Here is a 14,312-nt window from a genome sequence, read left to right on the forward strand (position 1 = left end):
GGAACGTTATTTGATTTGAGAAAAATTTTTAGAAATGAATATTTCATGAGACTTGTTGATTCACATTTTCTTAAAATACTTGGGGTCACTACTTCTTCATAGGGAAACTTTTTCAGGCATATTATTATTCTTCTCAAAGTATTTTTCATCATCCCTCTATCCTACTTGTTCACAGTCGGTTTTAGACTGGAATAGATTCACAGAAATAATCTCTTGACTTGAAGGAAAAGTATTTAAAAGTTTAATTTGTGTGTCCTTTTTGTATAAGAATCCAGTTATGATAGTTGATTCATAAATAATCAGTTCCATGAAGAAGTTGAGGTACAGACCACTTCAATTTGACTTTCCTTTGCAACGATTTCGTTAAGAAAAACCGGATACATTGATTTATAAAGAGTTTGTTTATGTATATTTATATGTGACTTTTTTTTTTTTTTTGGACGGTATATGTGACTCTTTTCATTTAAATCTATCTTTCTATGTGTATCTGGTTTGAGTTGTCTCTTTCATCCAAAAGGATCAGACTGCCGCAAGCTTGAACATAGGACTTTCCCCTGAGGCCAAAGGGACGAGTGCATCTGATGCTGCCTAGTGTGTGAGCCACCACTTGATCCTTGAGTCGACGTACTACACGCATTTGGCCATTCCCCTCAGCTGATTCTTGATCTCTTCAAGAAAAATACATAAAAGGAATCTTCAAGATTTGTAAATTCAAATCATTTGTAAGTTGAAACAGCAGGCAATGCTTACCTGTCTCAAGGTTACCATATCATGAAAGATGGGAAGAATCAACCCCACAATTTGTTTTCAAAGCCCCTGATACAATGGCAAACGAATAATTAATTCATAAGTTATGATGAAAGTATTTATATATTTACGTAGCATGTCTGCACGGATTATCAAAAATGTAGAACCCTTCAGAATGGAAGCATGGCTAGGGTCCTACAGTATGTAGGACTGTAAATGTCATGTAATCCCGACTTTCTTTTCAGATTGTTGGGTTGGCTTCAAGAGATTTTAAGAGCAAACCCGACTTATATGATACCAATGCTTAAAAACTCTTCACACTGATGTACATGCACTGGGAATTTCAAAATTTACATAAAAGAGTAACTTATGATTGAAGTTCCAATCACTTATGCAGGTCTGTGCAATCCAGTATCAAAATTAAAATCTTCCTTTCAAGCTATCAAGATAAACGCAGATGAAAGTGTAAATAAGCATATAAACCAAACAATTTGGGAGCTAATGAACATAAGATGAAAAAAAAATCTTAACATAAAATCAGAAATAGAAAAAGAAATTGTGATTAGATCAGGTCAAGCAAATATAGATCAACTAGCCAATGAAATTGCAATCAAGCTGAGAATATACATACACAACTGATGGGGTAACAGGAGGTGCTTTTACAATCCTTGTGTCCTGTTAATTAAAAATTTTAGGACACCCAAGTTACGAATGCAATCATATAGAGAAAGTGCCAACAAAAAAAAAAATGCAGCACTTACATGACTACACAAACTATAATCGGTTATCACCTCCCAATGCTCCTTCGCGAGGTCCAGTATTTCCGTTTCACCATCATCGTAATCAACCTGAATGAAGTCATAATATGACAGCAATCAAAATCAGAAGAGCTGATTTAAGTGCTTTACTGGTCAACGGTTGCGTCGTCCCGGAAACGATCTTTTCAAATCAAGATACTATCAAAATTGGTCTAGAGTTGCAATGTTAAAAACATATCATTCTGCATTTGCAAGCGCTGATCATTCAGTATCTTAGGCAAGTCAATCAAGAATATGAACATGTCGCTTAGCCGTTATCATGATCGAGTATAACTAAGAATATCTGTACAGATATAAATGCAAATTTTTTCACCTGGTGTGTCTTTTTCAAATTGTCAAAGGACATAACTTTTCCTTCGTAGTACCTACAAAAAGAGACAAAGTGATTGCATGCAAAGATCATTCTGACCACTTGAAATGTTGACGAGCACGACAAATCAAGAAATTGGATATTCACATCCAAGTTGTCAAGCAGTAATGATTGCATGCACTTACGTCTTATCCAAACGCCACCACACTTTTATCTTGCAACCAACCAGATCCTGACCATTGCTTTTTGTGGAATGGTTTACCTTAGAAGCCTACAGTACAAGGTAAAGATATCCAAGAGAAAAAGTTGACACATCATTTTATTGATTTAGAAATGGTAAAAATTGAAGGACATGTATTTCCTACAAAAGAAAGAGGAAAGTAAAATATGGCATTTAGGGGTGAAAATGGAAAGCAGAACAAAATTCAAATAGTTTTAACCTGTCTAGATAAATTGGGCTAAAGCTAAATAATATTTTAGCCCTGGTTTACTTAAGAATAGGGTTGACACAGAAAATAGCCGGTCTAAAAGTCAATCAGAATCAGGCGGGGTTCGAGTAAGCCACATTTGCTTTTTAACATTTATTAGGAAATATTTGCATGGGAGGTTGAAGTAACTTTTTAAACTCACGTAATGCCCAATAACATTTTGTCTAAAATAACACGCTTCCACCGAAAATATTTCCCAAATTTGAAAAATTCTTTGTTAGGAAATGGGAAGACATGGAACAAAGTATGGACCCATGTCAGATCTGTGCATCCCTCAGACTTTACTACGCACAGTCTTCACCCTTCCATGCTAACACTATATACTTTACATATAAATTTTAAGTTTTCTTTAATATTTTTTTTCACAAAATATCATTTATCCAAATTTTTTATTATCAAATTCCAAAATATATTTTAACTTTTCTCCAAACACCAAAATGAAATTTCAATTCCGTGGATTTAAAATCCAAATCCAATTCCAAATCCAATTTCAAATTCTATTTTTTAGACATCCAAACACACTGTAAGTCTAGCGTTTCCCTATCCCGGACTACGGACCTGCACACAAAGATGGCACAGATGACAGATTTGCGGAAGTATTCTCAGGTGTTGCTCATTCAGCAACCCTGGACCCATTCGATATAAGTATATATGTCCATATGCAACAATTAGCTTCTAAATCATCCACAGATGAGTTGTAACATGTACAGGGATTAGGTGTTTCAGTACATGGATAAACACAAAGGAGGACAACTGGAGAGAAAGTTAATCACACATTCACATAATACCCTCAGTTTCTGATGACCATTGGACGAATAAGAAATTTAACAAATATTTAGTTAAAACTGAAGACACAGCATATAAAGATAGATAGTGAAGTAAGACCTCTTCTTTATAAGATAATTTGCTTGCATGTGTGATGGCAGCTTCCTGAGAATGAGCTTTCTCTTTAGATTGAGAAGTCATTGTCTGCACCATGCAACAGATGCCTAAGAATGACAAAATACACTATGCCCAGCAGCTACTCTATTTACGTCAGTAACTACCACGATTACGATGTCTCCCATTTCATTCTCAGAAAAAGCATCCTCGCGTTTACTTGTTTCTCCAAATGCTTTCTTGGCCGAAGACTGTTTCCTTTTCTTTGGATAATTCTGGAATTCATAGATTCAACACCATGGTAATTAGGTTGAATTATATATTTGGAAAAATGGATTCCAAAAAAATATAATGTACACTATAATATGCCACATACATCTCAGTGACAACAAAGGAGGAAAGGAAATCATACAATTGAAAATTGGTAAAACGAAAAAATATATATAAATAGAAGGCACTGCTGTAGCATACATTTTTGGGATGCTTTCAAAACTTATCAGATAATTGCATTTGAATTCTCTTCTAAAGATAATTAAATGCCATTGATAAGTTTGAGTTGATACTATATTTTATTACAATTGATCGTAATCAAAATGCAGGAATAACTTATATAATCATGGTTTTCATACGAACGATTAGTAACCTCTAATCGATGGATCGTACTATTTGTGGATTTTAAATGTCTGTTTGCAAGACAAATTCACCGACTATGATGTTACAAATCAGGAGATATAAACAGTGATGGTGGGATAAAAAGATATTTAGGGGATTGACCAAATAGAAAACTATTCCAGATTACTTATTTTATCATCAAAAATTTTTGTTTCTTTTTCGAAAGGATATCATCCAGAATTTTGAAGAGCACACAGCAGATAAATCCAAGTTTATAAACTTAACAGGATGTGACCATATATCAAACGTAGTGAAACCATCAATAAAGCAACACCTTTTCTTTGTATGGAATTTCACTCCTCCATCGTTTTGAACCAGAGATATCCTTAGAATGGCCTTTTCCTTCAGATGATGTGGTTTCAGCCAAAATCTGCAGAGTTCCAGAAATGAATAAGACCAGTAAAACTGCAAAACTATTGCATTCAGTTATACCTTTGACATCGATATTTCCTGTTTGATTTTCAGAAATAGAGGTCTTTCCCTTGCTTGTTTCTCCAGGAGCTTTTGTGGCCAAAGAACATTGCCATTTCTTAGAAAAAGTCTGGATCCCAGAAATTCACCGACTCATTACAGAGTTAAATATCAGAACCAGAAAAGAAGGAAAATATAAACTCCGTGAAAATATGCAGACCCGCTCACCATTCACAACAAAAGGAGAACATATGATAACTTGATAACCTAAAATGGTGGGCGAAAAAACTCCATGAAGAATTATAAATAAATGCTGTTCTTAGTTATAAATTCAAAAGACTAGATAGGCAAACAGATCAAATAACAGCATTTGGAGTTGGGTCATGCAACAGTTTTAGTTATCATGAGTAAACAGTTACTTATTACCCCATTAGTGCTTAAGCTATGATAGTGATGCTTACTCAAAGGTTGGAAAACCGTTAAGAAAAATATTTCCAGTGCTTTTTTTCTTTTCCAATGGCTTTCAAGCATGCATTGCAAGGTGGAAACAGGTACGACACTTTTCTCATAAAAAAAATAAACAATGGTATGAAGATATATAGATATTTAATCAGACAAGCCGATTAAAGTTAACCAAATGCCATACTTCATCATCAAGAATTTTAGCAGAGCGTGCAAAATATATAAACTATCTATACATTGATCAAACAATCTATTGGAAATTGAACAGAAGTATCGACCATATATCATGCCTATTAATAAGACAATTAACTATGCCAGACCTTTTCCTTTGGTGCAGTAAGTAAGGTGGGTTAGAGACTTTGGTAGAATGAGATTCCACTTGAGACGATCGGTTTCCAGGGTGAAGGACCAATGTCTGCATAGCGGAAAAGATGTATAAGACCTACAAGTCAACAAAATCTGACACAGAATTATGTGGGCATGCATATTACAGCAAAATATAGTCAATTGATTTATTACCTTTATAAGGATGTGTAAGGCCCGGGATTATTTGATTTAATCCGAGATTATTTAATTTTAATCAAATAATCCCGGCCCTTACAGGATGTCTCCTGATAGATCCTCATCTAATGCACTAGTTCCTCTTTTTTTTTTTTTCTCCTCAAGATCTACTTTGTTAGAAGTCCCTAATCTTTTTTGCAAATGTTTCGGGATCCCATCAATGATGTTGGCTTCCTTTAAACATTTTACCTGTGTCGAATCTTTTGAAGTCTCTGCCTCAAAAACTATATTTTTACTCTGAAATTTTTTTCTAGGCTTCATAACAGATCTCTTCCTTTTCACAGGATTTTTCAGTATCCTGTAAGTCGTACATGTAAGCAAATGTATTTCAGGACTTTTCTCAAGTTTCTCCTGTGAACATTCCTCGTCAACAATATTTTTTGAAGCAACTGTCTCACCTAAATTTTTCACTGATGAGGACAATAAATATACATAATTGTTATCTTTCTTCTCTGGGGTAAACTTTTTCTGAGATCTCAATTCAGCATTCATTGGTTCCCTCCCAGAACTTGAGGATGACTTTGATAACTTGGAAATTGTGTTTTTCTTCTGAAAGCCAGCATCGTTCCTGCCTCTTTTCCTGTGGTGAGAGCCTTCCTTTGACGCCAATTCACATAACATCCATAGAGGATCATACCCTTCCTCTGGTTTTATTCTAGAGTTTGGCTTTCGACTCCGTTTTTTCAAAATTGGAATATCACCCCGTTTTAAATTTTGTTGCTCGAAATGTGCACCTTCTATGTTTACAGGAATGGTTGCATCTGGAGTATTTTGTTTCTCCAACGAATCCTCGTCGTGTATAGTATCACCATCTTTCACGGGAGAAACTTGTCTAAGTGGCGTCAATGTAGCATGTAGTGGAAGTAAATTTTGTTCCGTCAGAGAGCCAGAATTTCTCATTTCATCGGAATTATTATTGTTTAAGCAAGGAGTAGATCCATCTGGTCCTGATGTAGAATTGATTCTTTCCAAATCACTTTCTCGCCAATTGATTTGATCACCTACATGTGCCATTTTCTGGTGATTCTCATTGACGTTCTCCTCATCCTGTAGATTAACTTCTTTATGATAAGAAGCTTCTATTCCCATACCTTTAGCCTCTAGGGAAACATTTTCTTGACAGTTGTTATGATCATCGGAATATGGCACTGTCGCATGATTCTCATCGATACTCCCAGGAGCTTTCAAATTATCAATGCAACAGTTCTCCTCTAACATAGATATTATAGGATCACCATCCAGATTAACTTGTTCACGGTCACAAGCACGTGTTCCCATCTCTTCAACATTCTGGAAAAGCAAAAAAACATGAAGAATATTAGGTCATCAGAAATATGGGTGGCACACTCACTATGATAAGTATGAACTTAATATTTAGCTTAACGTTGCTACATAGTGTATGGAGAAGCCACAAATGCTGCCATATAATAGTAATAGAAAGAAACCAAAATTAATTATCCAAATCCATATACCAGAAACTTTTCCCATTCTAATAAAGCATGCCGCGTGAACATAACCAAATTATTAATACCAAAAAAATGTAGCATTTAGAGTCTTAGACTGAAACAACCAATTTCAAACTGGGAAGACAACAAATATTCCGGGCAACAAACACATAAATACATCTACATTACGTTCATATTCCGATGAAAAGGGTGATATGTTTCCAACAGTATACAAACATGGAGATACTTGTCAGAAAATTCAGAATTACTAAAACATCACGCTTTGGGATGTAAAGGAATTGAGCCACCTCGTGAGCTTTTTGAACCAAGTCGACAAAATTTGATTTGAATTTTAAATTGTCGAATTCTAGCCGAACTTGAACACGTTAGAACATTTTTCCGATCCGAACTCGAGCCCAAATTATTGCGTTCAATAGTTCGCGAGCCACTCGGAAACTTTGTTTTTTTGTTAATGTAATATAATTATATATTAAATAAAATTTCGAGCCTTTCAGGCCTTTATTTTTCAAGTAGCTCACGGACATTGTCAAATATTTCGAGCCAAACTCGAACTCGAGCCTTGATTCAAGCCAAAAATATTAAAACTTTCGAGCTTCGAATCAAACTTGAGCTTCAATATATCTGATTTGAGCCAAATTCGAGTATTAAAATTTTTCACATTCGACTCGACTCGGTTCGTTTACCCCTCTAATCACAATAACTTCCCTAGGTTAAAACACATGGTAGCTGTCATTCGCTAGCCAAATTCTGAATTCTGAAACTTGCCAATGTAGCAAAATCCAATGCCCAGGAAATAATACATTAGTGCTTGGTCAGTATAATTAATGGATGATCCTAGTGACTTCCCCTATGTGCACTTATATATAAATTATTATATTAGATTAATAGATTATAAACAATTAATAATTACAAAAAGTGGACAGCAATCCGCACACTAGGCAACTAGTACTCGGGACACATTAACAAAATATATAACTCCAATCCCTGAATAAATCTGAAAGCAAAAATTCCTTAAGCTCGAAATGCTTCCTAATCCATGTCAAAACTCGTAAAATAATCTTCTCCCAGAGTCCCAGTACGCCTCAACCATCTTTGCTATATCGACAAAAATCCTGAAATTGTGTTTGGATCAAGGTTTTTAAAATCATGGACTCCAAACCATGATTTCAAATGTATGACTTATTTGGATGAACAAAATTTGGGTTTAATTTCTGCTTCACTTTCATTTAACATAGACACATTTAATAACAATTGCGATAGATTTTAAATTCACCTAAAATAGGAATAATTTGAAATCCCTTTTTGTCAAGTTAGATTAAAATCATTATCGCAAATGAAATATATATTGAGAGATAAAAAAAAAAGTAATTTATAGATCTATTCACCATTATAAAATACAATAAAAATAGTCCATAATCATAACAATGAATCCTACAATGTAGGAAGCAAATTAAAATGGGACTATCGAAACCCAGTAAAAAAAAAACCAAACATACCAAATAGTTAATAGAAGATAATTTCTAGTTTTGTAAAAAATAACTTCATGTTTCTATTTATTTTCATTCCAAATAAATATATTCACGACTCATGAGAATAATCACATGTGATGGCAGTATCAACCAAACATATCGTGAGAATACTCTTTCCCATTTGAAGCTTGCTTCATAAAAAAGTGTGGTCGTATTCCCAAATTTGGTTCTACTATGGTGAATATCGTGAATCAAAATCTAGAAGATTATTTCACTCCGCATAATGACTTATCCAACCCACAAATATTACACATTTTATTTTATGTCCGTACCATAAGTGATGGTCAAGCACATAACTTTGGAGTTTCTAAGTGATGGTCTCCCTAAATAAAGATGCACCTTATTTATATGAGTAATAATTATCAAATCTTTTAAGTCTTCCTCAAATGTACAGCCTCATAAATGCACAATATTGGAATCCCTCTCATTCTAGTGTGAGATCGGTTCATTCATGTTCCTCTTCGCCTACAAGCCTGCCCAAGAGCTGATCCTTGCTCGTGCTACCTCTTGGCACCGACGATCACTTCCCGCCCTTGTCGGCACCGAGCATCACAAGTATAGCCGTCCTAAGCAACTCACTTTGAAACAATTTTCGAAGTTTTATGTAGTCCATGATTGACGCCATGTACTTTGCAGAAACCAAGAATGCTCGAAATTTCCATTTTATGTAGTTCAGAAATTGAAGCCATGTACTTTAAAGGAAATTAGGAATGTGCATGATTATTAGAGATACGATGCTTTGTTCAAGATATAACCCCTTTTCTATCAGCATTAGGCACATCAAGACCATACAACAACTTTTCATAGAGTATGCTTCCATCAGATTTCGCACCAAATCTAATGTTTGGTTATATTGAGGAACTCATAGTCGTCTGGGGGAACAAAACGATTACCATAAGCTGTCTTCTCATTTTCTCCCCCTTGATCAGTTGCTAATACGCATTCAGATTGATCTCAACGGTCTCTTTGCTTGAATTCCCCTCCTGAAGAAAAGCATCAAGGCAGAAGACTAGTTTTCAAGAAGTTTGTGTCTACATTAAAATAGAGTCGATTGGATGATGAGAAGTAACATTTGTATCCTCCTTGGGAAGAATAAAATGCCTAGAAGATGGACCACCTAATTGCTCTTGCATTGAGCTTTCATCTTGCAAGGTAAGAACTAAAAACAAATATATTGCACCCAAATATTTTAAGATGACAAGAATCAAGGAGTCTTTCATGAGGAAATACTTTTCATATGGAGCCGAGAAGAGTTTTGAATTGGAGAAGTTTGGAGAGAAATCCAATTCGTTTGCAAACAAAGTTCAAAATCAACAAGGAAGTCTATTGATATGATATATCGTAGTTAGCATAGCCTCAACTCTTGATATGTTACATCGTAGTTAGCATAGCCTCACCTCTTCAAGAATGTGACAATTTTTCCACAGTAATTACAGATTTTCTATAAATTAGCTCCAAATACAACAATGGTCATCCCACTTCATTTGATTGTGAGATTAGGATGTCATATCGTTCCTCACGTGATCTGAAATAATTTTCTTACTTATCACAGGAATCTCATATTTGATCCGATCACATCGGTTTTACTATATTTGTATTGGCAATTCAATATACATTAATGTGAGCCTCGACGGCGATTGAATATATAAAACATGTCGAGGGAAATCCTTTGGATATAAAACAGGTTTATTTGTTTTTCTCATATGAGATAAGCCCAACATACACCACTGCATCCACAAATGCTTGAAATAAACCGTCAAGCTCCGCTGATGTTTTGAGATCATGCAAAACCTCAAATGTCATTGTGAATAAGATGGTTTTGATGTTTGCTATGAATGATGAGGACGAATTTTTGCGAAAATGGAATGTTAAATTGGAAAAAAGAACGTCTCTATTGATCAATCCGGAACTGAAACTTCAAATAATTGAAATTTGGAGGGATATTTGCATTCACTTCCTTTGTGTTTGGTGCTTACCCCCTTATTATGTGCAAAATTATAACATGCAAGAGAGGTAAGTGCCAAATTCATTAAATACAGGGGAGGTAAATTTAGAAAACCAGAAATTTGGATGACAAAGATGTTTATGCTAAATAAATGAAGAATGTCACTTAAATCAAGAAAGCAGCAAGGCGGATAAAGAAATTTTTCAAAATGATTGATTTATCGATGAGAAAACGGGAGGTGGTAGAGACAATCTCATCCCTCAATATTTCCAATCATCCTTTCACTAGACAAATCCCATGAGGTTAGTCGCATCTATTTTAATGCAAGCTGAGGGGGTTTGAGGCAGGCGGTGGCTGATCGTGAATGACACTTGAAACCAAAAGTAAATGCAAAAGAGAGTGGTGCTTTTATTTTATTTAGGGTTTTTTAAATTGATTGTCTTTGCCTAATTTTTAAAATTATTTGACTTTGATAGTAGACTGGGATTTTAAAATTATTCACGGCATCGACCGTCTCGCCCGCCGGATGGCTTCGAACCGCCTCAGAGACAACCTTAGACAAAGGCGGGACGGTCGAGGGCTGCCCACCGCCTAGGCGGCCGCCTTGACCGCCATTTAGAACACTGGTTGCAACAACGAAATAATTTTCGAAGCATTGAGATGAATTTTGCAAGTCAAAACATTGAACAATCCTTCAGAATTTGAGAGTATTTTTGTAGAAAGGGCATGCCCATAAAATGATAAAACTTGTGTATCCATCGAACTTATTAGGCATATGATGATTATCAAAATATCTACATCCCATGTCCAGTGAGTATGATACGCTGAATCTTGGGCACTGGGATCAGCAACCACTACTACAACTGATTGAATCCATTCCCAAATTTGACTTGTTTATTTTGTTGGTTTTTAGAGATTGGTTAATTTCGGATGATGATCAGGAATATAGGGTATTGAATGAAGAATTTTGATTAGGAAATCCAAGGAGAACAGGGACTAAAGGAGGAGGCGTGAGTAGCCATTGACACTTTGTTTTATATTTTGTATTGCTCCGACAAATGTGATAGCAGGATAAACTAGAGGCCCTAGCTCTTGATCCATTAAAAGCAAATACTGAAGAAATAATTTTTTCATGGGATTTATTTCATCATAATAGAATCAATACATATAGCCCCTAATCATAACAAACAATCGAAAGATAAGAAATAAGATTACCATGAAACAGGCAATCATCTATAAAAAGATTACCAGATACACCAAATAACTATCTTAAATCAATTGATAACTACAGAGTTACTAGAGAAACACACCATGATCGCTTGGAGTTGCACCAAGGAATGATGATACAATTATATCATCATACCCCTGAACTGCATCCCCAACGTTTAAAATGGCATATTCAATCTTAAATTGATTGATAACTACAGCATTACTAGATATACACACCATGTTCAAAAGGCATAAGCAATCTTAATCTTAAATTGCTAAATAACTGCAGAATTACTAGAGAGACACACCATGTTATCGCTTCTAGTTGCACCAAGGAGTGATGATGCAATTGCATCATCATATTCCTGAACTGCATCCCCCATGTGTCTAACAGCTTCTGGAACAAAATTGTGCAAGCTGTCTGCACATTTCTCAAATACCTTTTTTGCTAGTTGAAAGGCACATGGTGAAATGTTCTGAAAGCAAAAGTAATGGGATCAAGAGATAGTAGAATAATACTATCAGTAAAAATAAATCTAAAACAATAAGAGCAGTTACTTTATTTCCTTTCTTTAAAGCAGCAAGAAAGATCTTAATAAGCTCCACCATGAACTCATCAGATTCCTCAATATTTTGAATTATCAGAGTCATGATGTGTTCCATGCTCGAGAATATTTCTTGTGGATGACTCGATCTAAATATAGCAAAGAAGATAATTTAAGTGAGTTTCCAACAAAGAAATAAGATTAAGTCATCACGAAGGTACAAAAGATATCATTTGTAAGAATTCTCCTGAATGACAAGTGCATTCTTAGAAAGTTTTGACATTAGTTACCCATCATGGAGACAGACAATGACATCTATGAAACGAGGAATATTTAATATTGGAATGCAAATAAAGTATGTGATGAATACCTGCACAGATTCTAACCGACATGGGATAGAGACAGCACATTAGAAAATACCATAAAACCCATTTATAGTAATATTTGAAGACATAACACTCCAGCAAACCACATTTTTGCATTCGACATATACTAAAAACCATTCTTTTCTCATTTGATTGTTAAATATATCTATTAATTGTTGCTGAGATCCAAACAACTATAACCCACGGTGATCAATTGCACTTATGATATCTTGACTAAGAAACAAGCCCACATATTTTCTTAGCACAACATCAGCCACTTCAAGGAGCATACTACAATCTATTATTTCATTTCACCTTTCAAAACAATTATACCAGAAGTGTAATTGTAGTTTCTTGAATGACAAAAAAGAACTATGCTTGGGGTTAGGTTGCCAGAAAAGGCAGTCAACACAAACAGGTGCTAGGATAAATACAATATCACAACCATATAACTCACGTTTCAGAGGCAGTGTGTAGCTGTTGAGAAAGCGGAATTCACATAATGCACGGTTTTAGGAGCATGTGAAGGTGTTTTGAGAAAGTGGAGTCCTATTACAATATATCCAAACCTTGTTTTATTTCAACAAAAACTACACAGTATCCTCACTAGAAATTTCTAAGCATGCATAGAAATATACTTAAACAGGTTTAAAATTTCAGCAAACCTTAATTACTCCGATGTCATCACAAGACTTCGAGCTCACACATATAAATAATGAACACAAACAAGTAAAGAAGCAAAAATTCCAATTCAGAATTAAAAAGGACAAGAAAAATACTGTATCCCATCCAAGAATAGGTGGAACATCTCAAGAATGGTGTTGTGCAACTCAAAGTCCAACATCCGAACACATATCTGACACGAAGAAACAGCCTGGATGAGTGAAACAGCATTTGCATAATTCCGACCAGCCATGGATGGCAATTTTCGGTATGCAGTGTTAACAAGCTTAAAGTAATCCTGCACAAAAACAACTAAAAACTTCAATTAACTACACATAACATCATCAACGATCATCAGAGAAAGCAGAAACAATATCAACTTTTCGCAGTAATCTAAAACAATCATATGCTGATCCATGGAAAAGAAAATCTTGACAAGCCCAGAATACCTTCATTTGGTCTTCACTGTAGGGTTCTTCAGGTGCTTTTATTCTTATGATCTCAGTGATGCAAGAAACCACTGTAACTCTTACATCCACTTCATCATGTCTCAGAAGGGCATTGGAGATTAGAGCGTCTTCAGCGGGTTTAAGCTCCAATTCTATCAATGGCTTGCGACCTTGTCCTATATGTTGAAGAAGATGCTCTAGTTTCTGAGACGCCAATCAAAAAACACAGTTTCAGAACCGGGCTGATTCTGATGAGTTCAAGCATAACCCATGAAAAGCAAAATCTGGCAAGATCAAGCCCGATTGCTCCCAAATTCTTGTCAGATTCCATTTTTTGACACACGCCAAACATAATTTCAATCAATTCTACGAATTTCCCGAATCTCAATAATTTCCACACTAGGGTTCAAGAATTGATCAGTAGGAGTAACAGAGGAAAGAGGAGGGTAACGTGAAAAGCTCATGCATTGAGGTGTCATGTGAATTGAGTTGATAATTATGTGGGCTTGGGTAATTGGGCTTCAATTATTTGGGCCCAGAAATGGGCTTTCTACACTGGACTGAATCCATATAGTATTTATATATATATTTAAGTGCATAGACTTTTTTTTTTTTGAACAAACTGCATAGACTTTATATTTTGTCATTTGGACTTTCTTGTTTTGCTATATGTTTGGGCTTTATACTAAATTGTTTGGGCTTCAATACTTTCAGTATTTAATAAATATGGACCACTTTATGGAATATTCATTGGGTTGTTAGTTGCATAGTATTGGCGGGAAGAAAATAACTT

General features: G+C 35.2%; 1 protein-coding gene across 6 annotated transcripts; it reads right to left on the reverse strand.

Moving 5' to 3' along the window:
• Positions 1-290: 290 nt before the first annotated feature.
• On the reverse strand, positions 291-13,958 carry LOC140880705 (uncharacterized). Of its 6 annotated transcripts, none has more exons than XM_073285379.1 (12): positions 5,307-5,352; positions 5,108-5,202; positions 4,347-4,455; positions 4,189-4,284; positions 3,413-3,517; positions 3,249-3,332; positions 2,061-2,146; positions 1,879-1,930; positions 1,509-1,595; positions 1,379-1,422; positions 751-816; positions 291-668 (listed from the first exon to the last, which is right to left on the reverse strand). In XM_073285379.1, exons 3-11 carry the CDS (start codon positions 4,353-4,355, stop codon positions 789-791), a joined length of 591 nt encoding a protein of 196 aa, XP_073141480.1. In that variant the 5' UTR covers positions 4,356-4,455; positions 5,108-5,202; positions 5,307-5,352; the 3' UTR covers positions 291-668; positions 751-788. The 6 variants fall into 6 exon arrangements, with proteins under 6 accessions (XP_073141480.1, XP_073141481.1, XP_073141479.1 ...); XM_073285378.1 differs by having other exon boundaries at positions 292-668; positions 3,410-3,517; XM_073285380.1 differs by lacking the exon at positions 1,379-1,422 and having other exon boundaries at positions 3,410-3,517.
• Positions 13,959-14,312: the final 354 nt, after the last annotated feature.

This window comes from Henckelia pumila, chromosome 2, assembly GCF_033568475.1.
Source record: "Henckelia pumila isolate YLH828 chromosome 2, ASM3356847v2, whole genome shotgun sequence".
Classification (NCBI taxonomy): Eukaryota; Viridiplantae; Streptophyta; class Magnoliopsida; order Lamiales; family Gesneriaceae; genus Henckelia; species Henckelia pumila.

Excerpts from the sequence above, each read along its gene's own strand:
- LOC140880705 (XM_073285375.1), bottom strand. Across the intron at positions 12,192-13,186 it reads CTATTCTTGGATGGGATACA|ATCGAGTCATCCACAAGAAA; the intron begins GTATTTTTCTTG and ends TGCTATATTTAG. Across the intron at positions 6,639-11,805 it reads CAACTAGAAGCGATAACATG|AATGTTGAAGAGATGGGAAC; the intron begins GTGTGTCTCTCT and ends TTGCTTTTCCAG.